The sequence below is a fragment of the Loxodonta africana genome, chromosome 4, assembly GCF_030014295.1.
Source record: "Loxodonta africana isolate mLoxAfr1 chromosome 4, mLoxAfr1.hap2, whole genome shotgun sequence".
Lineage (NCBI taxonomy): Eukaryota > Metazoa > Chordata > Mammalia > Proboscidea > Elephantidae > Loxodonta > Loxodonta africana.
Window position 1 is genome coordinate 136,546,419 of NC_087345.1, and position 27,282 is coordinate 136,573,700.

General features: G+C 48.8%; 1 protein-coding gene across 1 annotated transcript; it reads right to left on the bottom strand.

Moving 5' to 3' along the window:
• CCND2 (cyclin D2) lies at positions 1–27,070 on the bottom strand. Its single transcript, XM_003410627.4, has 5 exons — positions 26,576–27,070; positions 24,620–24,835; positions 21,671–21,830; positions 11,214–11,362; positions 1–277 (listed from the first exon to the last, which is right to left on the bottom strand). Exons 1-5 carry the CDS (start codon positions 26,768–26,770, stop codon positions 128–130), a joined length of 870 nt encoding a protein of 289 aa, XP_003410675.1. The 5' UTR covers positions 26,771–27,070; the 3' UTR covers positions 1–127.
• Positions 27,071–27,282: the final 212 nt, after the last annotated feature.

Here is a 27,282-nt window from a genome sequence, read left to right on the forward strand (position 1 = left end):
TCTCGGTGGGGGCGGAAATTTTTTTTTTTTTTAAGTTTCATCCTAAAACACGAAGAACAAAATATAACCAGAGGGAAGGAGAGAGCAGATTATGAACGCGCCTCTCCCCTTGGGCCGGCTATCATCCTCACAGGTCAATATCCCGCACATCTGTAGGGGTGCTGGCTTGGTCCAGTTCATCCTCCGACTTGCCACCATCACGCTGGTCCTGACGGAACTGCTGCAGGCTGTTGAGCAGCACGGCCTCGATCTGCTCCTGGCAGGCTTTGAGACAATCCTGGAGGGAGAAACAGCCCAAACCAGAGCGGTCAGCAAGATGAACACGGCACAGAGCCTCCTTATGTAGAAAATACACATAACTCAAGCCTCACACAATCTCATGCCAGTCTTCCAGGTAGAACAACTGTGGAATAAAGGAGATGCATTCCCGGAGGGTCTGGAGGGCCTCAAGTCTCCAGACAGGGTCCATCCACCTGAAGCATCAGTATCACCTGCGAGCTTGTTAGAAATTCAGCATTTCAGCCCATTCTGGACCAATCTAATCACATCTGCATTTTAACAGGACCCCAGGTGATCTGTAGCACATTTGAGTCTGAGAACCACTGGCCTAGACAATGGTCTACTTAAGGAGAGCTGAAATGCACTGACCCTCATATAATCAGTGTGTTAAAAAAAAAAAAAAAACCCAGGTTGCTTACTTGCCACAGTGGCACAAATGGTATATACCTGACTACTAACCTAAAAAGGAGCCCTGGTGGCATAATGTTTAAGCGCTTGCTGCTAACAAAAAGATCGGCCGTTGTAACACAACAGTGGTTCTGTGGCAGAAAATACCAGGTGATCTTCTCTGGTAAATATGACAGTCTAGGAAACTCTATGGCGCAGTTTTACTCTGTCATATAGGGTCGCTACAAGTTTGGAATTGACTTGACAGCGACAACTAATCTAAAGGCTGGCAGTTCAAACCCATCCAGCCGCACCGTGGAAGAATGGTCTGAGGATCTGCTTTCATAAAGATTACAGCCAAGAAACCCTACGGAGGAGTTTTATTCTGTAACACATACGGTTGCCATGAGTTGGAACTGACTTGATGGCAATAGATTTTTTTTTGTTGTTGTTGTAGTTCTTAATTCTCATAAGGTTCCCTTGGATGGTGCAAATGGTTTGCATTTAGCTACTATCCAGCAGTTTTGCGGTTTGAATCCACCCAGTAGTGTCACAGAAGAAAGGCCTGGGGATTACTTCCCTGAAGATCACAGCCAAGAGAAGCCTATGGAGCAGTTCAACTCTAACATGTGGGCTCACCATGAGTCGGAATCAACTTGAGAGCAATGAGTTTGGTCTTGCGGTACCTCTCATAAAAACACAATACAGAACGTTTACAAAATTCTGATCATTTGAGATGTCCAGTTTGGGAATAAACAAGGATTTGCAGCATTGCTCTGGTATTAAGTCTATATTTGGTGGGGAAAATTCAGAGTGTGTTTGCCCCAGGTAGAGGAGTGTTAGCTGGGTGACGTGGAATACAATATCAAGTCAACTGCATCACCAGGAAGGGACTATGGGTCATACTCAAAGAACTAAAGAAACTGCTCTTAGAAGATATTTTCCAGCCTCACCCCCCTGCAAGGCTGCATCTCTGCACTTTCTTAAATAGCATATGCATATGAAAGATGCATTAAACTGAATCTTCTCAGTTCTTGCCAGCTTAATATGTGCCTCCTTTCTGTTTGTTTCATCACAATTTTCCCTCACTGCCCAGAGATTACTAAGCACAAAAGGGAGCCCTGGTGGCGCACCGGCTAAGAGCTATGGCTGCTAAACAAAAGGTCAGCAGTTCGAGTCCACCAGCCACTCCTTGGAAACACTATGGGGCAATTCTACCCTGTCCTATAGGGTTGCTTGTGAGTCCAGGTTTTTAAGCACAAAAGCATTATCTTTATTTTCCAAAGATGTAAAATAAAATCAGAATTAACTACCCAGGAGCAAAGTTTCCAAACCTCCAAATTTTCCTTTTCTGTTACCCATTCTGCATTTCCAACTATAGCTTTTTATGGGGGAGGGGTGGGGGGGGTGAAGAATTGCAGCAGGCCCAAGGCTAAGGATAGAAACGAAACATCACCTGGAATCTAACGATAATTAAAAGAGTAAAGGTTCTATTTGGTGCCCTCTCACTTTCCTTGGAGGGCAGCAGCTAAGTTATTAATCTCAGTTTTGGAAACCCTGGTGGCGTAGTGGTTAAGTGCTATGGCTGCTAACCAAGAGGTCAGCAGTTGGAATCCGCACGGCGCTCCTTGGAAACTCTATTGGGCAGGTCTACTCTGTCCTATAGGGTCGCTATGAGTCAGAATCGACTCGATGGCAGTGGGCTTGGTTTGGTTTTTAATCTCAATTTGGAAACTGGTGGAGCAGTGGTGAAGAGCTATGGCTGCTAACCAAAAGGTTGGCAGTTCCAATCTACCAGGCACTTCTTGGAAACTCTATGGGCAGTTCTACTCTGTCCTATAGCGTTGCTATGAGTCAGAATTTACTCGAGAGCAACAGGTTTGGTTTTGGCTGGAATCTCAATTTGGAGTCCCTGGATGGTGCAATGGTTAAAGTGACTGACTGCTAACTCAAAGGTCAGCAGTTTGAAACCACCAGCAGCTCTGCAGGAGAAAGATGTGGCAGTCTGCTTTTGTAGAGATTTACAGCTTTGGAAACCCTGTGGGGTTGCTATCAGTCAGAATCGACTCAACGATAGTGGGTTTGGTTTGTTTTTTTTTGGATGGTACAGATAGTTAACGTGCTTTCTGCTAACCAAAAGGCTGATGGTTTGAGTCCACCCAGAGGTGCTTTAGAAGACGTGGTGCTCTGCTTCCAAAAAATCAGCCACTGAAAACCCTATGGAGCACAGTTCTAGTCTGACACACACGGGGTCGCCATGAGTCATGGCACCTGGTACTGGTAAAGTGAGGGACAGGATAGCATTTATTCTAGATTTGTTAAAGGCGTACTGTTAGCCAGACAGTGGAGATGTAGCGTTGAACAAGACAGACAAGACCCGGCAGCAGAGGTCTCCCCGCCAACCCTGACAAAACTGAGGTAAGAGTCATGGACTGCAACCAAGAACTTACTAGCATCTCTCAAGCTCTTCTGTGGCATCTCCTGGTTACCTCCTCTACTCTGACGTTCCCAGCCAGTGATCAGAAATCTGATGGTTCTCACCTGCGTCCCTGTACTGCTCTTCCCCATGTCCCTCCTCCAGGCAGTGCTGACAAGCTTGTTGAGTGTGCTAGGTGGTGGTAAAGGACAAGAGCTTCATGTCTCTAAGGGCACTTGCACTTCAGTACAGGATACCTGAAAACCTTCAAGCTTTCTCATCTAAATTAATCTTACATAGAGGCCAAGCTAATACAACTCGTTGTCATCAAGTCAATTCCAATTCACAGCGACCCTACAGGACAGCGTAGAGCTGACCTACAGAGTTTCCAAGGAGTGCCTGGCTGACTCAAACTGCAGACCTCTAGGTTAGCAGCTGTAGCTCTCAACCACCATGTCACCAGGGTTTCCAAAGCTAATACGGGGGTCAATACATCAGACAAAATTGATGGCAGTCTAAGCTTCTCCTGAATGTCCCTTAGGAAGGTCTTACATCAGATGGTCAGTGGGTCCATGTGACACTGTCAGTTTGCATTCCAAAGCTGGAACAGACATCTCTGCCTCTATCTGATACCATATGGAGGCATTAGTTTGTGCTTAGGGTCCACGTTGCAGGAGTAACACCTATCAGTAAGCTAGGCTCACCATGCTGTGTGGAGATAACCACAGCCTGAGAAGCGAGCAGGAGGCGAGGATCCGAACAGCAGCATGCTCCCTCTCCTTTCCTTCTCATGCTTACGCCCTCACCCCCTGCAAAAACTCACTGGTGGAATGCTTGGCCAGATAATTTCATACTATTTTCTTCTTTGTCTCTTTTCTTTCCTGGCAGAGAATAATTGGTTGAACTGAAAAAGTTAATGAGCGATACCCTTCCACTGGAGAGGTATTTCAGGAATGATTGAAGGGTATGTTTTCATTCCCACCCCCCGGGAAGCGGAGGGACTGAAATCAGAACCCCTCCATACCACAGAGGTAGTAACTGTATACCTGCCTGCATGGAAGACAAACCCTACCCAAAGCATGAGGCATGAAAAGTTTTGTTATTTAAAGGAGAAGGCAGAATTCTCAGCTGATCCAGGGACCTTGCCTGTACATGTGTGTGGGCGGGTGGGGAAAGGTGGGGTGGGTTATATGGACAGAAGATCGCTCTGAAACATTAAATTAAAAAAGAAATGCCTGTTAGGTGTCTACAATGAGGTATCTTTAAAGAAGGCTTCACATGATGTAGCGACTTGGTGAGTACTTTCAGAGGTGAAGTTTTTGTCTATGACCTCACTCCCCAACAAGAAACCTATCCAAAGGTCTTCCAGCCATTCCTGTGTGGCTTTCCTTCTTTGGAGGCTCTATTTTGACTCCACGGAGAGGTAACCTGGGTCACCACACCCTCTGCCCCAACAGTGTGACCACACCAGCATCCCTGAGAAAGGTGGTCCTCAAAATGGAGAAACTGGCCTCCAGAACAAAAAAGAAGTTGATTTCAGGCCATGTGAAGAGTCTTCTTCCCTTTTGGGTCATCGATATTCCACTTTTCCTGGTATTCAACCCTGCCTTCCAGCAGCCTGAGTCCTTAAAGGAACATTCTGAGAAAATCTTGCAAGAAGAGCGGGGACATTTGGCAGTCACTTCTACTGGACGTTCAGAGCCAAGGGACGTCATGATAACACGCACGTCAACAGTCACATTTACGTAAGCTCCAGCCAAGAACACAAGCACAGGCTTTTCTGAACAAAGTAAGGATGTCATAGCTTTCATACAAAACACATACTTTCCTCCTTCTTCGGACCCATTTTAATTTCAGTCTAAATCATTACTATAGCCAGCTCTTAATCTTTGACTCTTCTTACTTGAAAAGAAAATGATGACTTAAACAGATACCTCAGGCATGACAGACCCTGAACCCCATTCTCATTCTCTTCTAGATTGATCCTGTGACAGAGCGGAAACTAAACCCCTGGGTCTCAATGGTGTTCCCCATTCCTGGAAAACTCTCCGGGGTCTCTGCCTAGCACTGCCCCCCCACGCTTCAGGTTCCATTTTTTAATTAGAGAAGCTTCAGAACTTAACTATTACCACCTCTAATTTCAATTGTGCAAATCTCTCATTCTGGCTAGATGAAAACTTCCTGAAGGCAAGAGCCTATCTTATATAGCAATGTAGAACATTCTACTCAATTATGAAGAGGCAGTCCAGCATCCCCCTTTCCTTGAGACAGAGCACACTCCCCACATACTAACGTCCTTGTTTGGTTTACAGGAGTCCTTCTACAACTCCTAAAGGGCCTGGGAATGTTCTGTGAGCCGATGGAAAGTGAAGGAAAAGGAGAATGTATGGCAGCACCATTACCTGCAACTAGAGAAACCAACCCCCCACAGCCCCATCCTTGCCCCAGCAGCAGGGAAAGAGAGCACACGGGATAGGAGGGCAGGAATGACCTGAAGGAAGGAGAAGCCCTGCCTCCAATCTACCCAGGCTACTTCTGCTAGGCTGTCAAGCTGGGAGAAGGAACTATATAGGGAAGGGAGTTACAAAGCTCAAAGCGAAAAAGGAGGCAAAGCTGCTAAGAGTGGAGTCACAATACTTCATACGGACCAGGATTAAAAGACAACACAAATAACCACCGAATTAACAGAAACTGAGGGTCAGATCAAATACCCAAATGCTCTCATTGATGGCGAGGGCACTGAACCCCGAGAATTGAGGTGGCTTGTCCACCAGTTACACCCAGTTCAAAGCTGAGCTTGGCCTTAAAAAGAGCAAGCCTCCAATTTCAGAACTCATTTCCCCATACAACTCTGCTTCTTCCGGGCTCTAAGTAAAGACATATAGGGCAGAGAAGCTCTAAGGAAGGCAGCCAGCCCAAGCGGACAGAAAAAACGACAGTGCCTTCAATGAAAAGATGCTACATGCATGTAAAGTGCACCAGCCCGGGGACCTCTGCTTTCCGGCAACCTCCAAAAGCACCAGCCATTGTGTTAAGATGCCCCAAATTAAGCTGATTAAAAGGAAAGCCATAATGCTCGTCTGTCAGCCCAGACAGGTGGCACTCCACAGCGCTGGAGGTCGGGCAAACCTCCAACTTCTAGGATGATAGGTCCCCTCCCCTGGCCCCCCCTTGCCTGCCGCCCCCGCTCCCCCCGGCCTCGGAGTCCTGACAGCAGTGTTTGTGATCTCTAGCTCGTTACACGGGCTTCTGACTTCCTCTGCTTGCTGGCTCGGGCTCCGAGCCCTGCACCCTCCTCTGCCTCCATGAATGGGCTGACGGAACTCCTACCATTAGCGCTCAGTGTAAGTGCATCACTCCATTGTCACCACACACGCACTGCACTCAACGGGAGAACAAAGGGCTGAATGAACCCCAGACCCGCAGCCAACTCAGGCAGAGACAACTTAGGAAACTATCTCATTCTTCCTTTCTTCACAGGCTCTTTGGCTTATTTCCTTGCATACAAAATGAGGCCCACAGAAAAAATGAGGCAGGAGAGGGAGGCATCAGCCCCCAATCCTATTCCTACCACCTCCCCACCCCCAGCTTTCCTTCCAACTCTTCAAAGGTTCTCGACCATAGGCCCTGTAAGTCCACAAAAGACAGTCTCAGTAGGATAGGTGCCTTCAGAGCAGGCTGTGTGTGAATGGGTGAGGGTATTGGTGCTTCTAGCTAAGGGGGGGCGATAGGGCGATGCTGGGGACCCTATAAACAGCATGCAGTCAAAATTGAGACTTCTGCGCTGCTAATTAGTCTTTAACAGCTGACTGACAACCAGAATTATAAAATGCCAGGATGACTAAAGGAAGGGGCACCATGCAATCTTCTCCGGGGATATTTAAGAATGAGACAGATTTTTTATTTAACCCAGGTGGAGAAGGATGGATAAAATGACCAGATGACTACAGTCTATGTATCTGTTCTATTCAGTATCTTCCAATAAATTCACCAGTCTTTATGGCCTGTGAGCCTCGATTCTACTTTTTAATGGAAGCCCGTCACATGTGAGTTGGTAAGGTTAAACTCAGGGTTTCAACCTAAAAGGTCCCTGACATGGCCAGTGAAACCTGTGAGAGCCGGAACTCGGAAGGCCTACCTTCTTTTTTTCCGGGTCTCCCAAGCTTTCCACCTTTGACACAGTATAGTCTTATCACTTCTCTGCTGTTTATTTTAGTGGAAGATATTTTAAGTTTTCCTTCCCTGACAGGTTTCCGCCTTACACAGGTCCTGGCTTTCTCAGGTTTTACTGTAATCAATGCTAAAAACACAAAGTCTTCTAAAAGGCATGGGGAAACCAAAGAAATAGAAACATACTTGAGACTCATCTGCTCGCCCTCTGTCCTTCCTTCCTTCCTTCCTTCCTTCCTCCTTCCCTCCCTCCCTCTCCTCAGCCTCACTCCCCCATGACTCTGCCAATTGGGTCTTGTTCAAGAGGTTCTATAGACAAGGCAACAGTGAGATAAATGCTGGCACAGGGCATGGACAAAGTGCTGAGGGACGGAAAAGGAACCTCAACTCTGCCTGGGGGTGCTGGGACAGGTTCACCAGGGAACCAGGGCAGCCGATCCCTCCCCTCAAACTTACCCTTGGCAACGGAAGCCCTGGTAGAAGTCCCCCCTAAAAGCCAGAGCTGGCTAGTGTCTGTTTTTAGCAACACTTATGACTGGAAGGAAAAAGTACTTAAAATATACCACCCTCTGAGACTTTTATTCCCTGTAAAACTGTCAGGCTTCTCACTCAGCTTTCTCTTTGGAATGAAGCATTCCGGTTTATTTTGGCAACCAGAAGGAGCAACAAAGACTAACTTCTCAGAGCCGAATGGCTCCCTCCTATCAAAGCTATCTGCTGCTGGCCAATGAGCCAGAGAAACGGTTGTGGCAGTCCCAGAGAAATGCAAGGGACCTTCCTTCAGCAGTGTGATCCCTGACAATCCATGACCTGTCACCTACGGCGACAGGGAACACTGTAAAGTTGGAGAGATAGCAAAGTCACGGTGCTCAGAGGGACCAGAGCAGAGCTTCAGGGACTCCAGGGTAAATGGAGTGTTGAGCTCTTTCTAATCCTTATTTGTCAGCGCACTATAGCTAGAGGGCAAAATGTGGTTGTGGGTATTTGACTTCTTGGTGGGAGAGCTCAACATGAACCACTGGGTGTTTCACAGTGTGGCCCGGAGAATATTTTCTATTGCCAAGTATACTCTGCTCGAAGGCCTGCCATTCTGCATGAGGCCTCAGGTGCATCTTCCTCTGACTGGATACCCTATAGCATTTATAGTTCACAGTACATTATTTAACAGTCATGCATTTATGATCTTCAACAATTTGCTACGGTTTTGCACATGTTTGCTCCCAGTTTTCCACATAATCGTTAACTGAAGGCAGGAACTTCACCTTCTGTTTTCCATGCATTCCTGTCTGTCCTGGCTCACCTACCTACCTGCTAACACAGGCCAATAGCTCAGAAGTACAACTTGACTGCCTCTAAATGCTAATGCATTCTGAGTTCTTGTCCTTTGAATTTTCTTCATTCCTTCGTCTCCTCAGGAGCTGATGGATGGGCTGAGATTTAACATTTGGGAAATTGGATATACATTAACAGCCTAGCCAATGCTTCTCAAACCTTTCCACTAAAAAAAATTAAAAAGTCCTAGAAATGAGGGAACAAGTACCCCCAGGGAGATCTGAGGATGCCAGAGGTAAGCTTGGAACTTACGGAGGTCTCAAATTTTACCTGAAAAAGTGGCATGAATTTTGCATTCTACTGAGTATCCTTGGGTTTGGTTTTTAATGTTAAAGTGTTTAAATTATTTTATATCAGGAGCCTTGCGTGGCCCAGACCCACTGGCGATAATGAGGCGTGTGTGCTCCAGCTGAGAAACACCAGGTGCCGTGCAGTCAATTCCAACTCATGGCGAGCCTGTAAGTGTCAGAGTAGAACTGCGTTCCATAAGGTTTTCAGTGGCTAATTTTTTGGAAGTAGATCACCAGACCATTCTTCCGAAGCACCTCTGGGTGGACTTGAACCATCAACCTTTTGGTTAGCATGTTAACCGTCTGCACCACCCAGCGACTTAAGAAACACAGCCCAGGCCCATTAGAGAAACCAGATACAACTCTGTAACTGGGGTGTATAGCATGAGACCTCTAAACTGGCTTTGTAGCCATTTAGCCCAGTCTCACAGCTGTCTTGAATGGGCTGGTTCCATACTATCTGAAAAGGACAGGGAGCTTCTCTAGGAAGAGCCGGCAGACTTGTTTGCCATCCTGAAAAGTAAGGTACATCCCTAGAGCCTCTGTGGTCCCCACCAGGAATGATCTCTGTCCATTAGAAATCAGTAAGGGGCGTGGAAAAAAGATCTGGGAGAAGGCTGGAAACCCATGGGGAGATAGACCAGCCAATCAGAGTAGGTTTATAAATATCTGAAAGAAGTTACAAAGCCAGGGTCAAACTCCTGTCACTGACATTTTTGTCTCTGGGGTACAGGAAAGGATTGTCTTTAGCAGGTTGGAAGTCTGTTGGTAAGGCTGCCTTAATAGGAGATATTCAGAAAAAAATATGCTTCTATGTTAAGTTTCTATGTGAAGTTTTGCCCATGATTTTTCCTAGGAGGATCAGAAAAGCATTCTTCATGCAGCACTGAAGAGGTCTTTTTATTTTTATTTATTTTATTGTGCTTCAGATGACAGGTTGAAGGAGTCTTTTAAATCTGCACCTTGGAGCTCATTCTTAAAAAACATATCTTTTGGAAACTTCGTCATTTAAAAAACTTTTAAGACAGCAGTGTGTCAGAGGAGGACCCTGGATTTGTTCCATCAGGTCCTAAACACTTCCCTGGAGCAGGCTTTCCTTGTGCCGGTAAAAAATTCCAAGGTGAAATACATAGGAGGTAGCGAGAACGCAAGCAGGCTGCAGCCTTAGGCCCTCTGAGGTTTTCACCTTCTGCTCAGCAATATCCAAGGGGAGTGGAAACCACATTATCCCTTAACTCAATATATTCCCACATTAGGGCATTCTAAATCCCCTTGGAATGTCCAGAGGGTGTCATCGAGAAGTTCCCCTGCATTCTTGAGCTTCGCCATGGTGACTCATGAGGGCCTCAAAGCCAACACCCCTCTCTCGAGCTGCCTTCAAACCAAAGGCCTTTTTGAAACAAAAAGATCCCAGTAGCTGCAGCATGGGTGGGGTGTAAAGTTCACTGGCCAGGAGTTGGGGCATCGAGGTTCTAGTCCTCATTCTGCTACTGCTGCCTCCACCCCTCACCCCAAGGCCCCAGGCTGGCCACTTTAGTTAGTTCTCTGGGCCTGCTGTGTGAAACACAGGGACTCCCTCTCTGATCTCTCAGCACCATGCAGGCTCTGCAACTTCTAGGACTGTAATTTCCTACCAGCTAAATTCAGGGCCTCACATGACCCTGATCTGTGTCAAAACCTTTCTTCTAAGGAGCTTCAGATTCTGGCAGCCAGAAGAAGGTAAAGTGCCACTGGGCTGTCCACAGGGCACAGAGGATGGAAAAACCTGCTGCTAATAATAGTTCCTTGAATTTGTACAGCACTTTATTCTTTTTAAAGTGCTTTTAATCCATTACTACATTGAACAAAAAGGAAGTGAGAGACAGGAGGGGCTGAGAGGTTTGCTCAAGGCCAGACACCCCGCTAATGGTGGGGGCATCTCTTGCGCCTTTGCTTCCTCTCCTGCAGCAAGCTCCTGGTTCTAATTGTCCCTTCTCCTTGGGGGCCTTTGCAGCCTTAACCTGTGTGAGCAAACACGCAGCACTGTTTCCTGCTCCACGCTGGAGGAGAGGCAGCCTGACAGCGTGGACATAAATGGAAGTGGAGCAGCAATTCAGGCCCACTGGGAAGCCCTCGCCACACAGGACAATTAGTAAACACCCTTCCCTCTCCCCTTGTATCTGCCTGCTCTGTTCTTTTCTGTATTTGATGGCGTGCAGGCTTTCAAAAACTTAAAACGACGTCTCACCTGCTCCTTTTAGGACTACCGTGGGCGTTCGTCTTAGAAAAGAAAAACCAAAAATGCGCCTCTTTGTCTTTCTTTGAGCTGAGGAAAGAAAGGTCTGGTCTTGGCCACCTACCACGTCCGTGTTTGTGATCTTGGCCAGCAGATCCGTCAGGGCATCACCAGTGAGCGAGCTCACGTCCTCATCCTGCTGGAGCCCACAGATGGCTGCTCCCACACTTCCAGTTGCAATCATCGATGGTGGATACATGGCAAACTTAAAGTCTGCAAAAAAGAGGGAAGGGTCAGGGCAGGGGAAGATTTTGGTTCCCGGAGTTCCCCAATCTGTAAATACTCACAGAAGTAACGTGGCAGTGGGTCAGCTACATGAGCTTACCCTGTAGGCACATCCTTCTCGAATCCTTCATTCACAAAAAGCCACACTACTTATTTGTCATCATTGTGGCTATCCCTGAGTGGCACAGTCTGTGTCTGACTACTAACCTAAAGGTTGGTGGTATGAACCCACGCAGTGATCTGCTTCCATAAAAGATGAGAGCAAAGAAAACCCCATGGAGCAGTTCTACTGTAACACTTGGGGTCACCATGAGTCAGCATTCCCTGAAGACAACAGGTTTGTTTCTTTGATGGCTACTCCAGATTTAAAACGAGGAGACTATGGCACAGGCACTGGTCTAAGCAGGGAAGGTGAGAGCTTACCTAAGGGCTCATGGTAAATTCACAGAGAACTCAAGCTCCCCCCACAAACTGAAGTTCCACAATCACACGAGGGGTGACCAGGTACAAGTTACATTTCTCAGCTCTGGCGAGGCAGGAGGCAGAGTGAGACATGGTCTCCCTGGGGGTGGGCTAGAGCAGAGGATGTTGAGACCAGCACACAGATAAGACACCCTCTGTGCCATCCTAGAGGCATAATCCAAGGGCTCTAGAGGCTGTAAGGAAGCAAAATTACTGGCACTTGGGGGATCAGGCAAGAGCTTATAAAGAATGATAATCCAGAAGAGAGCTTGTCGAATTCCCTGGGCAGGCAGCTGATTCATCCAAAACAACAACCAAAAAGACTATTTTATAATAAAGGGAATGAAGTGAGAGAGCAGCAATACAAGCGGCTAAAGTTCACACCGTGTCCAGTTTCTGGACCAATGCTGAAGACTCTAAGAACATGAGGGCAGGAGGACAGGACTTGAATCAAGCATCAAAGGTGACACACTACACCCTAACCAATGCTTGCCTTGGCTGGGACTTTACAGCTCATGAGCCTGAGGGTCCCATTTTCTTCGTGGCAAAAAAGAGTGGTTTGCTAGAGAAGCAGAAAATGAGAATAAATTTGGGGGACTCAAAGCCCTCTTCCTACTTCCACTTCTCCAAGAGCAAAACCAGAAGATGCTGCTATGCACCCGGTATCGGGGCTCAAACACCTCGCCTCCTCTGAGCTGTCGCCCAGGCAGGCTGGCTGCTGACCACCATCCAGCTATTTCTCCATCCATCAGTGGGAGAGAGATGTCCACCTTACTCCTGTTACTGTTGTTAACAGGAATTACCAACAGTACCATACCTGACACACATCGTATCCCATTTAATTCATATATTAATCGTATAAAGTGCACACAATTATTACTCTCGTGCTTTGGGTGAGGAACCTGAGGCTTTGAGAGCTTCAGCTGTCCTTACCCCTGACATATGTTGATATGCTGAAAAGATTATAGTTGCCATTCATCCTAGTAACAGACCCGGCATGGGGCAGGTTGTTCATGGTCTGCTCTCTCACATTGTTGTTGGGTGCCATTGAGTTGATTTCCAACTCATAGCAACCCCATGTGACAGAGCAGAATGGCTTCATGGGGTTTTTTGGGCTGAAATCTTTACAGAAGCAGATTGCCAGGTCTTTCTTCCGTGGAGTCACTTGGTGAGTTCAAACCTACAACCTTTCGGTTAGCAACTGAGTGCTTAACCACTGCACCACCACAGCACCTTAGTTTCACCTTACTCCAGTGAATTACTGTACATGGCAATGGAAGAGGTGTGTGTGTACAGGTGTGTGTGTCTGTGTGGTATAGAAGGAAGACATGGGCCACCTGGAATTACACCAAAAATCTTAGGGTGAACCTACAAAACCAGGTCAACCTAGCGTTTCCCCTTCTTCCTAATCAATGCTCTATCATAAACACATATTCTATAGGAGCACTTTTAAGGGCGACCCCATTCTCCTAGCTGGATCCTTAGGGCATCAGGGACTGCCCTCCATCTCGGCTGAATCCCATTTAGGCAGAACACGTCTGTCTCTCTCCTTGGCTCTCTTTTCAGTGCTTTTTCAGATATCTTTCCTTAGCACAGTCGCCATTTCCACCTCTTGGGGGACTTACATTATGGTGCTCCCCTCAAAGCCTGCTGTCCACTGGCCCCTCCTGTGCCTTCTCTTCCAGTGGACAGTATGACAAAGCCGGCCTCCCTGCCTCCTGCTCTGCTGTAGGTCTGCTTCCACATGGGGCCACACGAGAGTGTTTCTCTGCCCAATAACCTCGTTAGCTCCCCCCTGCGACATTCATAATGCAAGGGAGGCAGCCAGCTCATGGCCTGGGGCCCACAGAGGCCCCGGGTGGAAGCATCTGGCAGGGAAGGGGCAGGAGAATATCCCTGGTCCTCCCTTCCCTCTGCCACAGGCCTCAGAACCAGGAAGCAAACCTCACACATGCCTACCCTTGTAGTCCACAGCCTGCATCACCAACTCCTATTTTCAGCGTATTATTTAATTTCCGGCAGCCAGGTGTACATGTAGGTTGTCCCGGGGTGGGGGGTTTGAGGGCCAGGGGCAGAGGTTGCATAGAGGAACTATTCCTTCTCCTTCGTTTTCTTTGTTTTATAAGAAAATGCTAAGGGGAGTCCTTTCCTTGGGGACTAGATGGCACTATGTGCATGAACATGGCTGCCTCAGCCGTTCAGACTGGCACAGACTGGCAGAGCCTACCCACGGCAAGGTAAGAAGAGCTGCTGGAGGACAGGCTGGCTATGCCCCTCTCCCCTGCCGCCCATTACAGCAGAAAACCAGGGCCATCCTCTAGCTCCCTGAGCACCTGCTCAGCTTTCCTCTGGGTTAGTCAACTACTGAGGCAACATGAGCAATAAAGCCAGGCCCAGGCTGTGGGAGTTCGGCAACCCACTTCCTCCCTCGAGCCTCTGCATTCTCATTCATCTAATGAGGGGTTGGGCGAGATCAGTGTTTCTCAAACTTCTCTTTGCAACCCTTAGTAGGTTACTGAATTCGTTTGTAGGTCGTGACCAGCGTCTTATTTACTTTACTGCATACAACAGGATAGAAAATATCAAAAGGTATTGTACACAGTAACAGTAAACATTGTTTTGAGGTTTTTGTATCATTTCATGCGCATCCATGTGTATCCTGAGTCGTGATATAAAATGTATCTCTTCTTTCATGGTTCAGGTCAAAAGGTTTGAAGACACTAGATGGGGTAATCTCCCAGGTGCCTTTCAGCTCTCATTTGTCCTGACTTGAGGATCTGGGATGAGAATGACCCCCAAGGAAAAGAATGAGAGAGACAGCAGAGAGGAACGTGGCTTCTGCCAGCCAGCAAAGTCACAAGCGTCCACTTATCCCTTTCCAGAGCAGCACTAGTTCCATGTGGTATTAGAACCACACTCAGCTCAGGGACCAGCCCCTCCTCCCTCCGCCCCCCGACTCTGCTGAGTTGGGAGAAAAGAACAGAGAAAAAACACACAAATGAAACATCTGAAGGGTCGTGTCCTTGTACCACCTCCAGTCCACCGCCCCCCACCCTGAGGAAAATCCCACTCAATCCATTACTGAAAACCTTAAACTCCAGCTATGTAACAGGATGGAGAAACGTTCACTATGTCCACTTGGGGCCATGGGGGCAGAAAACGAACCTGCATGCGTGCATGCTATGGCCAAGATTAAAAACCAAACCCAAATCCCGCCTGTTGCTGGAGTCCATTCTGACTTAGAGCAACCCTACAGGTCAGAGTAGAACTGCCCCCATAGGGATTCCAAGGAGCTAGCTGCTGGTCGATTCGAACTGCTGACCTTTTGGTTGGCAGCCAAGCTCTGAACCACTGCGCCACCAGGGCTCCATGACCAACACTACGATCTTCCTCCCCACCAAAAAAAATTCACATATATGTGTGTTTGTGTCTACATACACACCAATACGCGTTTTCATAACGTCATATAAAAACATATGTATACCTATTAATGAACTAGAAGTATACACAGAAAATGAAAACCTTCTCATTAAGTGGGGAAATACAAGTTTATAAAAAATTTTTTTAATATCATTTTAGTTTATCAAACAAAATCAGGTAGAAATCTCTAAATTTCTTGGTCAAAAACACCAGCGAGCTATAGCTTACTGCAGAAGTCACACGCAGGTGGGAGGGTCTCTCCTTTCCACCCTCAGCTGCCCACCTGGAAAGGTGAGCTGTCGGTGACTTCCTAAAACCCGGCCTCCTTCCGCAAAGTGTGAGGCAATTAAGTGCTCAGTGATCCTCCTGACCAAGTCACTACAACCTGTTCCTCCCTGTTTCAGGCATCATGGATGATACAAAAAAAAAAGTCTAACATTGTTCGCACTCCAAGAAGACAGGCGTCGTCTTCGGCTGGGACAACAAGTTGTTAGATAAAAATACGGCATAGCATGGTATGTGATAAACGGCTAAGAAGTACATGGGTGACTTCTAAAGACACTTCTCAAAGAACGGGGGCATTCAAGTGGAATAGAAGCAACTGCAGACACTTCTTAAGCGAAGTGCCCAAGGGGATGGGAAGGATTTGGATGACTGAGACAACATCTCCGAGAGTTGGAAGGTGTAGTGCGTGGAGTCTGGGTGGCTCCCAGTCCTGTCCCCAATCCCCATCAGATATAGGGAAGTTCTTCCTCCAGGCTGCTGCATCTGGGCACCTGAACAATGCACCCGGCCATGGAAGAAAGAGGTTGCCCCAGTGCCTAGGGCTCCAGCTCACCTCCTGCGGGAATAGAGAGAGGCACTCTGGGGCACTACAGCTCATGGTTTAGAATGCTGGCTCTGGAGTCAAACAGGGATTGAATCTCTGGTCCATCACCTACCAGCTGTGTGAAGGTGGGGAAGTTACCTGACCTCTCTGAGTCTCAGTTTTCTCATCTGCAAATAAGGATAATAGTTATACTCTCATAGAGTTGTTCCGAGGATTAACTACAATAATCCATTTAAAAGCACAGTGCCTTGCTCATGGTAAGCAATAAAGGTCAGCCCCCCATCATCATCACCACTCATTACTACCGGAACTCCCTGTGGGATGGTGATAGGCTATATGACTATGAAGATTCTCTTCAGAGTCTGGAGAATGAGGAGCAAGGTGCCCAGGTTCCCTGGATTGCAGGCAGATGCCCAGAGCAGGCTGAGCATGCTGAGGTTGGGAAGAATGAGGGCTCTGTGCTTTCTGCAGCATCTATCACTATCTAGTTGTGTACGTGTGTGTGTTCCAGAAATGACCTGATCGAGTCCCCGAAGCCTCGTGCTGTTTTGTCAAGAGTGGGAGAAACCGAGGCCTCACAGGCAACTGGAGATGGCTCACGAGCACACGATGGAAGACAGACACCCGCAATGATAGTCTCAGTGAATCTCCCCTTCCTTCAGACGTGGTTCACCCAGAGCCCAGAACAATGCCCGCATACGAGAGACCTGGGGCATCCCTCCCCCGCCCCCGCCAGGTGCAGTGGAGGCAAGGGCACGCCTTAGGGGTATTCCAGCTCTGGTGTTGTTCGCTTGCTTGTTCCTTTCAATGGTGGGGATGGTGAAGTATTACTAAAAAAAAACTTAACTTTCATCTGCTTCCAACACCTCCTTTTACAGATAAATCCATGAAATTCTGTGCGATTATGTGATTGTCTAATGTCACTTATTATGAGTCTTGGGTCTGGGGTTAAAACTGAGTTGTAGGCTCCTGATTCAGTAATCTTTGTAATTTTCTAAAGGTTAAACAGCTCCTCAAGGCCACCTACTGTATATTGCTAAGGAATGCTGGGTAGCATTCTGATTTCAAATCAGAAGTGGAAAAAAAGCCCAGAAGTAAAAGCCCTGGCTTGGGACTTATGCTCATGGGCCATCATCCCAACCATGACACCAAGAAGCTGTGTGACCTCGCACACGTGGCTTAACCTCCAAGGAGGCCACCAGAGCTCCTCTCTAACACGGGCAACGACAACCAGAAGCACTCCACATTCATCAGCTTAGTATCTGGAGCCTCTTGGTACAGTTTCACTGAAGACAGAGTTCTGAGTTAAAGAGGTTTAAAACCACGGATTACACGGCCCTGCCCAGCAAGCTTAGCCCTGATTATTTGGGCTATGGCTGCCGAGGACCTGAAGCAAAAGCGTGACTGCTTTGCTCTTGTTCACCACTAGGGGGAGAGAGATACATGTTCCAAAGCTGAGGAGAAACAGGGAAGCCATAGTCAGGCATTCCTCCCATCGCCACTCCCCCACCCCCCCCCCAACTCCAACCTGCAGTCAGGTGGAAGTTTAAAGGCCAGAACCCAGGGTTCTCATTGGCCCACAAATGACGTCAACACACACCTCATCTGCCACCTCCAGAATAGGTTCAGCACACCCTGTCCTCCTAGGGCAGGACTGCCATGACCAGCTAATTCGGCTCTAACTCCAAAGGAAGGCATGAGTGGGAGGAGGAGGGGAGGGGATGGCTGCAGAATGGCAGGCAGCCTGCTGCTCATTCATCTTACAGCCAGATGGGAAGTGAGATAGCCAGCCTCACACTGCCTGTCCCCTCGGGGTGCTAACACAAGAACTGAGACTCCCAGTTCAATAGGCCACTTCCTCTCAGCCTCATGACTGCTCAGCTGTAGAGGCAGCTCTTCCCACTCTGGATCAAGGGCCAAGCCACCTACCCTCCCTGGACCGCCACTGCCTTGCTATAACTTGGGGATGGAAACTAATGAAACACCTTTAGGTGAAACACGTGGTAAACCCAGAAGATGGGAAAGCACAATGGACTACTATTATCACTGGAGCTCAGGCCTTGAGGTGGAGAAGCCTGGGAGGGGGCTATTCATGCGCACGGCACAAACACCTAAGGGTGATATCTTAAGGCTGGGCTCCTGTACAAAAAGAGGGGGATGTGGGGTACTATGGGTAGGGAGGTTAAGCACAACCCTCATCCCCATCAAGTTCTAAATCAATGCCATTGGCTCTTCTAGACTAACTGGAATCATCTGTGGCGCATGATATCATGTGTCAAGAATCTCCCAATGCCAGAGTGCAATCCTGAGTCATCTTGAATGGTCTTCTCTCCCCTCGTTTGCAGACCTGGAGAGCTCTAACATCAGAACCACAACTAGCAGGACAAAGGCTCAGCCCTGCTCCCCGGCATCAAAAACTTTAAGAAAGGAGCTGGAAGTTTTGAAGGTCTCCTCCCAACTGTCTCCTCTGGTCAGGACCAGCTGGGGGAGGGATATCAGGCAGTTCGAGGCAGTCTCTCCTTCAGAGGCCATTTCAGGTCAAGCTGGGAAGGGAAGGAGTGCACTTCTCTGCCCTGCCACCATCTTACCCCTGAGCTCACTAAAAGACAGATGCTCCGCTACCCTTTCTGCAGCCCCTCCGTGCTCTTCCGCGCTCTCTTCCCCTTTCACACACACATACGCTCTCCACAAACTCTGCAGAACCACTGCCAGCTCTTTCACAACCAACTTTTCCCATAAACCAGCCACACAGCCCGGGGGGCTGGCTACCATCTCCCCTCAACCCCCATGGGCCTCCAAGACCCCAGCTGCAGGTGCCTCATCAGTTCTGGGGCAGCACTTCGAGGACTGGGGGCAAGGCGAGGGGGCAAGATGTCAGGGGCTGCATGGAGCTCAGCATCTCCTACCATCTGCCCTTGTAGACACGGTCCTAGACACGCACCAATTCTTCACACCCTGGCCCCCAGAACATGGAATTTCATCTTCCTGAAAGGTTTCCCTCCAAGTAAGGCAGCCCTCGGGTTTCATCCTGTAGGTTAATGCTATAACCACCATGCAGGGGGGATTCTGTGTGACTCAGTCACTCAAACCCAAATGCGGACCAAGGAAAGACAGCTCTCCCAAGACAGGCACTCCAGACCCATGAAACTCCTCTGAGAACCTCCCTTTGCTCTGGTCAGTCCCCACCTGAGTCTCAGTACTTGGTGCATTTAGCTGGAGTTGTTCTTTTCTGTATCTAGGTCCTCTAAAAGGCAGTAATGCATCTTCATGACTTCCTCTGCCTCCCTCAGACCTCTGTCCTCAGTCCCTGAATCCCAGGCTCCCTACTCTGGCCCCGAAGTTGGCAGCCACCCCAAGGATCTGGGCAAGAAGGCCAGGGGTGGGGGATGGGATCCCCAAGTTTATGGAACAAGCCCTTACAGAACCTGGGGATCTGCCCGTGCTTGGGTAATTCCACCCACCACTCCCACTCCAACCAGAGAGGAGAGAGAAGGAATGGGTGGTCAGACCCCGAGAGACCTGTCAGTCAAGAGACAAGGTCAAAGCAGAAGCCAGGCTATCAACAGCTGGGCAATGCAGGAGCTTAGGGTCGGGGGTCAGCCGTCCCAGGGCCAGAGCAAAAGGCCTGGTGAACCCCTCCCCCACTGTGACTCTGACAACAGAGAAGGAAGGGACAGCCGGGCTTGGGAGACAAAATGACAAGTCAACGAGGGACTGACCTCTAGGACCCAGGCCAGACAGCAGAAGAAGGGAAGGAAACAGAAGAATGGTCACAGTCTGAAGACTGCAAAGGTCCATGGGGCCCTGAAGAATGGTCCCCAAGGGTGCAGGAAAGGCAGCTAACTCTCCCACAAAGGGGCCCTGGGCACATACACACTCCGTTAGCCCCAGTCCTGGTCCAGAACGGCAGGACTAAAGAAAGTCACCCAGGGGGACACTGTCCCCTGAAATCAAATGTGAGAGGCTTGGAATCATCGGCTCAGGCCAGTGTGTGCAGAGCACAGGGGCCCTGCTGGGAGTAGATTCAGGCAGACTGAAAAGTGAGGTCATAGTATCTTGGCTGAAGAAATAAAATCAGAATTCGGGGATGGTGGCATTTTATAATTAGTGCCATGGCATGTCTGTTCTACACCCTGCCGGTTCACAAAGCATTTCCATGAGTGACATCTCGCTCTCATCTTAATTTTCTCAATCACCTGAAAAGGCTGTCGCATCACCTATCAGCAGGCTCGTTTTGCAGAAAAAGAAGATGAGGTTCAGAGAGGTGGAGCAGCCTGTCCAAGGTCACCCAGTGATAAGGAGCAACACCTAACCTTTTGAATGTGAACACAGAGCATTTATAGACTGTTGTTTTTAGTTGTCCTCAAGTCGATTCCGACTCACGGTGACCCTGTGTGTGCAGAGTAGAACAGTGTTCCATAGGGCTTTCAAGGCTGTGACCTTTCAGAAGCAGGTCACCAGGCCAGTCTTCCAAGGTACCTCTAGGTGGGTTCCAAACTCCAGTCTTTAGGCTAGCAATGGAGTACGTAACTGTTTGCACCACTGCACATTTTATAATCATCTCTACAAACGCATCAAAAACACGCAGCAAGATACTGAAAAAAGGTAGCCCCTGAGCCCCACCTATTGACAATTCAACTACTCTTGACACGTTTAAGCTCACACTACCCTTAAAAATCCACCCAAATGGCCAGTTCTTTATCAAACGTTTCTGAGCGTGACAATATGAATTTTTGACACCTTTTCTCGCCTGGATGAGGAAGGCTTCAGGGTTTTTACTACGGTCATTACCAAGAAAAAAAATAGTAAAACTGGCCATGGTTCAATTTAATGAGGCAACATTAAACCACTGCTTTCAGTTTATTACGAAAATGGGAAACAAAGGGGTCAACAGAAACTATGTATCAGTTGTAGGATTAAAATGGTGACTGAAATAGCTTTTAAAACATGAAAAAGACATTGGCTACTGCTATTTTAAAGGCTGCACCCCCAATCGAAACACTGCCATATAAAGCGAGGGGGTCAGAACTCAGGGCTCCGAAAGGGAACCCTTGCTGAAAGCCAGCCATCCGGTAGAGGGAACAGCTAGAAGGCAATAAATGCCCTATAGTAAAAAGAATTCCTTTAGTCTCCCTTACTGGGAGCAGCAGAGTCCTTATCTTGACATTGTTCCTTTAACCTATATTTGCCCCCACCCCCTCCTAAATTTCCCCTTGGGCTTATCTCCAAGCCATCCTTTTCCTCAAAAGATTAAAGATTTAAACACAACCATCGAGCAGTACATATAATCTTCAAAGAGCACTTTAGACATCATAAAGAATATTTTAACAGGCACTAATATTTTTTTTCCCTTACCACACCTGTCCTCATAAACCATTTATGAGTTTAGTAGCGAAAGAGAATGTACCAGCCCAGATAAAGAAAAAACCACCACTCAGGAATGAAACCTTAGGCTGTAGACCACCCTTCCAGAAACACACAAACACATGAAGCTGAGTAACACAGTGTGCCTCCCCCCGAATGTCATGACTCACAGAGCTCCTCAGCTGCCCTCGCCTCCCTCTCGGGCTCCAGCCTATTCCTACCAGTGGCACACAGAGCAATGAAGGTCTGTGCATGCTTGCGGATCAGCGGCAGCTTCTCCCTCGGCTGGGGCAGCTTACGAAGGATGTGCTCGATGAAGTCGTGAGGGGTGACGGCTGCCAGGTTCCACTTCAACTTGCCCAACACCACCAGCTCCCACTCCTGGTGAGGAAGGTAGGAAGAGTATAAAATCCATAGGCTAACTTGGTGTCTGGGGCTGGGGATTGGGATCCAGACCTCTTTTAATGACCCTCATTAAGTCACTTGGAGATGGGAAGGCACGCCTCATCTGTCAGCGTGCCCCTAAAGCTTTGAAGCTGTTGAAGGCTCTTCTTATGCTTCAAATGGCAGACTCCATTGAAGATAACGAGAGCCCAGGTAACTGTTGCCAAGATTCTCCTTTCTCCTCTTTCCTTTTCTCCCCAGCTCCCCTTACTCCCACCCAACCCTGACTTCCCATGCAATGCTGCTTCCTCCCCACCCAGAATGTTTAACCTAGAATAAGATGCTGCCAAGGTCACTGTGGCCCTTTGGTAGTGATTTCTTCTATGTGTCTCTATCGCTGGATTAATAGTTTTTTTAATACCCAGCCCAAACTCGTGGAAAAATGATAAACATGGTTAAAGCTCAAAGCAAGGTTCTCTGGCCCAACTCCTTGGCAACCTATCAGCTTGCTCACATTTGGTGCCCAGAAGTGCCATTTTTCTCTTCGCTGTTAGAACTTTCCCCTTGACACATCATGCAGAAACCATGGGGAACTGACGCTTGGCCACAAAGCACCCTTTCACCTAAACGTTTCTCAGGCCTCTGTAACCATGACCAAATGACCGGGATTGTCATTAAACCAGTCGTCATCGAGCTGACTCTGACTCATTGTGACCTCACGTGTGTTGGCGTAGAATTGTGCTCCACAGTTTTCAATGACTGATTTTTCAGAAATAGATCGCCAGGCCTTTCTTCTGAGGTGCCTCTGGGTGGGTGTACCTCTAACCTTTTGGTTAGCACCTGAGTACATTTGCACCCCCCAGGGACTCTGGGATTATTATTACTCTCCTTCCCCATTTTGCAGATGGAAGTGATTCTAGCAAGGTGAAGGTGGCTGTTCAAGGTCACAAAGCCAAGTTCAGGACAATACATACCTGTCTCTTGTGAGCCTCTGACTAGCAGCCCACCTAATGAAAAACCCTATTTCTCTCCCCTATTGAGATACTTTTGGAAAATTGTACTAAAATGGGAAAAAGTCAGAAAAAAAAAACCATAAAAATATGGGCAGAGGAAAAATATGCTTATCAATCAATAGTTTTTAAGAATGAGAGGAGAGACCAGCTCACCAGTGTCTCCCCGCTGACCCTAAGAACCCTGAATCCCTTCCACTGGCTAATGGCGAGAGCCATATGCTCAGCCAGTGTCAGAGTCCTGATCCTCTTTCTGCTGCACTGCCTGGTGGTGTGACCAGGGCAATGCCATTTTCTTCCCTGGGCCTCAGCCTTTTCATTTGTAAATAAGAGGACTCCACATCCCAACTTCGGGGCTAAAAACATGAGGAACACGATGAAGGCAGGTTTGTTTGCAGCAATATAAATTAACTTGGCTCATCCTGGAAAAATTGGGGTATCCCAAAGAATACCAACTCCGTCCACCATCATGTTGAAACAAATGGACCGGATGGAAGATTGATTTTCCTGCACTACCATGAGAAAGACAAACTGGACCCAAATCCTAACAATTTCTTTTTCATAAGTGCTGAAGTCTGCCTTGGTTTTTTATAGAGAGTTGGAGTATCCCTGGTAGACGACTAAACAATCAGCGTCTTCAAAGACAGTTTGAAATCCCAGCGGTTTTTTCTCACAGGGCAATGTGAGTACAAGCCACTCGTCTTGCACCATTATTAAAGGAAGCAGATCTCCCAGAAGAAAGTACCTTTCTGGGCCTCTCGGACCAAACCAGAAGCAGCTGAAATCTGGCAGCAGTTCAAAGGTGAAGTCATTCATGCCCCTCTCCACATTCTCGGCAATTCCTCCCCCAACCTTGCGCATGTCTACCGCTAGATGGCAGCACAGCTCCAGAAAGGAAGGCCCCTCACAAAGGGCTCAGTTCAAGAAACCAGTCTTAGCTCTGTGGACTTTGTGCAGGCCATGCCAGTAAGGGGGGGCGGGGGGCGGGGAGAGAACCCCTTTTCTAAGCAATATAGAGAAAGTTATGTAGACCACTGAAGGGGTAGCCTCAGAGCTGCTCCACCATTCCAGTGTTGCTATGATATAGAAATCACACATGTGGAGCTTAAGGGAAAAAAGGTTCAGACTGGTGGGGCAAAAAAAAAAAAAAAGTTCCCTGGCAGAAAGCTAGAGGCAAGATGGGACCACCAGGACTGTACAGAGGTCACAACCCCATCAGAGGTACAGGCACAGGCCTCGGACTCCTCTAGTGAAAGGCTAACATTTGATTTTGCTCAAAAGCTAATGAGCTGATATTTACTGTACAGCTACTATGCGCACGTACTATCTGAGACTAGACAGATATACGACACTAGCTTTAAGCTCCAGGTTTTTAGACAAACCAACACATTCCTATTATGTAAGCACATTCCTTATCTTGTGAGATGTCAGACTACATTCTCAGAATTCAGTGACTGAAAATGTGAATTTAATTGAAGTATTATCCTTGTACTCCATCCTTCCTCCACACACACACACACAATTACAAACGAATCTCACCAACACAAATCTCCATGTTGGTCTCATTTGTCCACGTAGCCTCTGTGCTTAGAACAGTGCCCAGCAACACAGTAGGAACACAAAAAACAGACATGTGAAAAAAGTGTGAACCTTCTAGTGGTGGGGAAATTTGGGATCCTGAGAATTTGTTTTGGAAGGAGTAGGCAGAAAGCACCTTAGGCCAGGAGTAAACAGGGTGAAGAGCAGCAAGGGAGGGAGGAAGGGAGCAGTCATTACCAGCAGTTCCTGAGGCTTGATGGAGTTGTCGGTATAAATGCACAGTTTCTCGGCTGTCAGAGGGATGGTCTCTTTGAGTTTAGAGGCCAGGAACATGCAGACAGCACCCAAGAGTTGCAGGTGGGACTTAGGGGTCGGGACCCCAGCCAAGAACCGGTCCAGGTAATTCATGGCCAAAGGGAAGACCTCTTCTTCACACTTCTGTTCCTCACAGACCTACAATAGGAGTGGGAACGGGTTGGGAGGGGAAAGAAATAGTACAGAAAAAAGAAGAATAAAAAAAAACCATGGCAAAAACAAAAAAATATTTAATTTTTGTGGGGAGGGGGAGGGGGCAGACTGCGTGACAAGAATAAAAATGAAGAAACTGGGGTAAACCTAAACAGCTCATCCAAGTTCGAGTACTCCTCGGAAGCCTAAAAAACGGGGTGAATTAAAGATCCAAAGCGGGAGTCAGAGAATCGCGCGGTGGCTGCACGACGCTCCCTTTAGCCACTCACTTCGTTGCTCACTAACTCACTCTTTTTTGGATTTCGTCATCTTTTCAAAAAATCAATAAAAATATTCTGGAAGCTCCAGGGGTCTCGTGCTTGGTCCCATTCGGTCCCCCAGACCCTGCTCTATCATTCCCGACAATTGGAAAAATTGCCGGCGGGGGTCCCTTCGGCCCAGGCGCCGCTATTGGGGGGGTGGGTGGGGAGAGGTGGGGAAGAGAGGGGGAGGGAGAAGAGGAAGAGCGCCGCAGCCTCGGCAGCTGGAGTCGGAGCAGGGGGGACGGTTTCAAAAAATAATTAAAAATCGAGAAAATATCCTAGAAAAGCCCTTTCGGCGTGAAAACCCCAAGGAGGAGCTAGACTTCCCAAAACGGAGGTTTCGGGTGCCGGAAAGGTCTGTATCTCGACCCCCGGAGCTCTGGATCCCGGGGGAAAACTTGAAGGGGTAAGAGCCGCGGCGGGAGTGTCCGGCTGCGGCCCACAAGGGCAGAAACTAGGGAGCGTGGTGACCAGCTGGGGAAAAGACGGGGGCCGGGAAGCATCCGGAATGAGGCACGGGGGGATCTGACCTCTCATTTAGGGGTGCCCCGATATCCTCCCCCACACACACCTCCTCCCCCCCTTCCTACCCCACCCAACTCTCCGCACCGAGGAAGCAGGAAAGCCAAACTGTAAGTAACCTTCGTGAGGTGGGGGTCGGAGGAGAGGGCAAGGTTAGAAATGGGGTGGCCGGGATACGAGGGTGCGAGGGGGAGCGGGCGACGTCTCCAGACTTTCCAATCGGACTTTGCAAAGCAACATGGCGAAACCACGGCAGGTCCAGAGCTGTGCATACGTGGGCACACAGTTTGCTCGGCAAAGATTTGGAGCAAGGGTAAAGAAGTGGCTCTTTTGGGTTCCCCTAAAACACACGTTTCTTCAATGTGACTTCCGGGGCTCCTGAATTCCCCGTTTCTCTCCTCCTCCCGCCTCCCTCCCCCCCCCTTAAGTGCCAACGCGGAGTCGCGACCACACGCGGGGACCCGAAGCTAGGAAGAATTTGCTTTGGCATTTTGGGGGGCTACATTTTACTGTGGGTCCCCATGTCGCGCTCCTACTGCCTTCTTCACCGCACGGAAAGCAGCCACTGCTTCGCAAAAGGCAGGTCGGGATGGGGGTGGGAAGAAGAGGAAGCCACATGCAGGCACACGCGCGCGGGATGCTCCCCCACCCCCGCCCCAGGACAGCCTTGTTTCTCCCGGATTTTCCTCACCTCTCCTCTCCCCCTCCCCCAAATTAATCTCGCATCCAGCAAAAAACCGAAACGAAGCCACGCGTCCCACCAAAGGGCTCGGGATAACCTCGCGCCCAAGAGCGGGGAGGGCGGTACAGAGACTACCCTGTCCAGTTTCAGGGTCCCTGCGTGGGGGCTGTGAATCGGGGTGGGAACATGGTTCCTAAAGAGCGTTGCCTACGTCCCTACCTCCAGCATCCAGGTGGCCACCATCCTCCGCATGTAGGGCTGGATGTCCTTCTGCACGCATTTGAAGTAGGAGCACTGTGGAAGGTAGCGCTCCTCGATGGTGAGCAAGTTCTGCAAAATGCGGTCGTCGTAGAGCAGGTTGGGGTCTGGCACGGCCCTGCGGACCGGGTCCACCTCGCAGCACAGCAGCTCCATGGCGAGCCGGGCGCGCACTGGTTCCCCTGCTCTCTTCCGACTGGAAAAGTTTTTTTTTTTTGGAGGGGGGAGGGGAGGGGGATCCCCTTACCGCCTTCCTTTGGCTAAATAGAGGGTTTTCGGGAGAAAGTTAGGGGCAGAGAGAGAAGCTGGAGGAGAAGAGAGGAAAGGGATAGGCGGTGGGAGAGGAGAGCCCCGGGGGCTGCTGAACTCGCGCCTGCCCTCCCCTTCAAATTTGTCTCGCTCTGCCCAGCTCGCTCTTCTCTCTGCACTCTGAGGCAGTGACGCAAGCTGGCTGGGCAGTTAGTTCTCCTCCCTCTCGCTTCGCTCCCCTCTCTGGTTCCTCCTCCTTTTCCCTCCCCTCTCGGTCCTCCCCTCCTCCTCCTTCCCTCCCACCCTTCCCCTCTTGTTATTAAGGAGAACAGCAGCTGGCCCGACCAAACTTCAAACGCGGTCCCCCGCCCCCCTACACCCTCTCCTTAGCTCTCCGAGGCCCTCTCCCCCTATCCAGC

Coding starts and splice junctions, on each gene's coding strand:
- CCND2 (XM_003410627.4), bottom strand. CDS start 26,770: ATGGAGCTGCTGTGCTGCGAGGTGGACCCGGTCCGCAGGGCCGTGCCA. Junction 24,836..26,575: donor TGGCCACCTGGATGCTGGAG/GTAGGGACGTAG, acceptor CTCCTATTGTAG/GTCTGTGAGGAACAGAAGTG. Junction 21,831..24,619: donor TCAAGCCTCAGGAACTGCTG/GTAATGACTGCT, acceptor CTTCCTCACCAG/GAGTGGGAGCTGGTGGTGTT.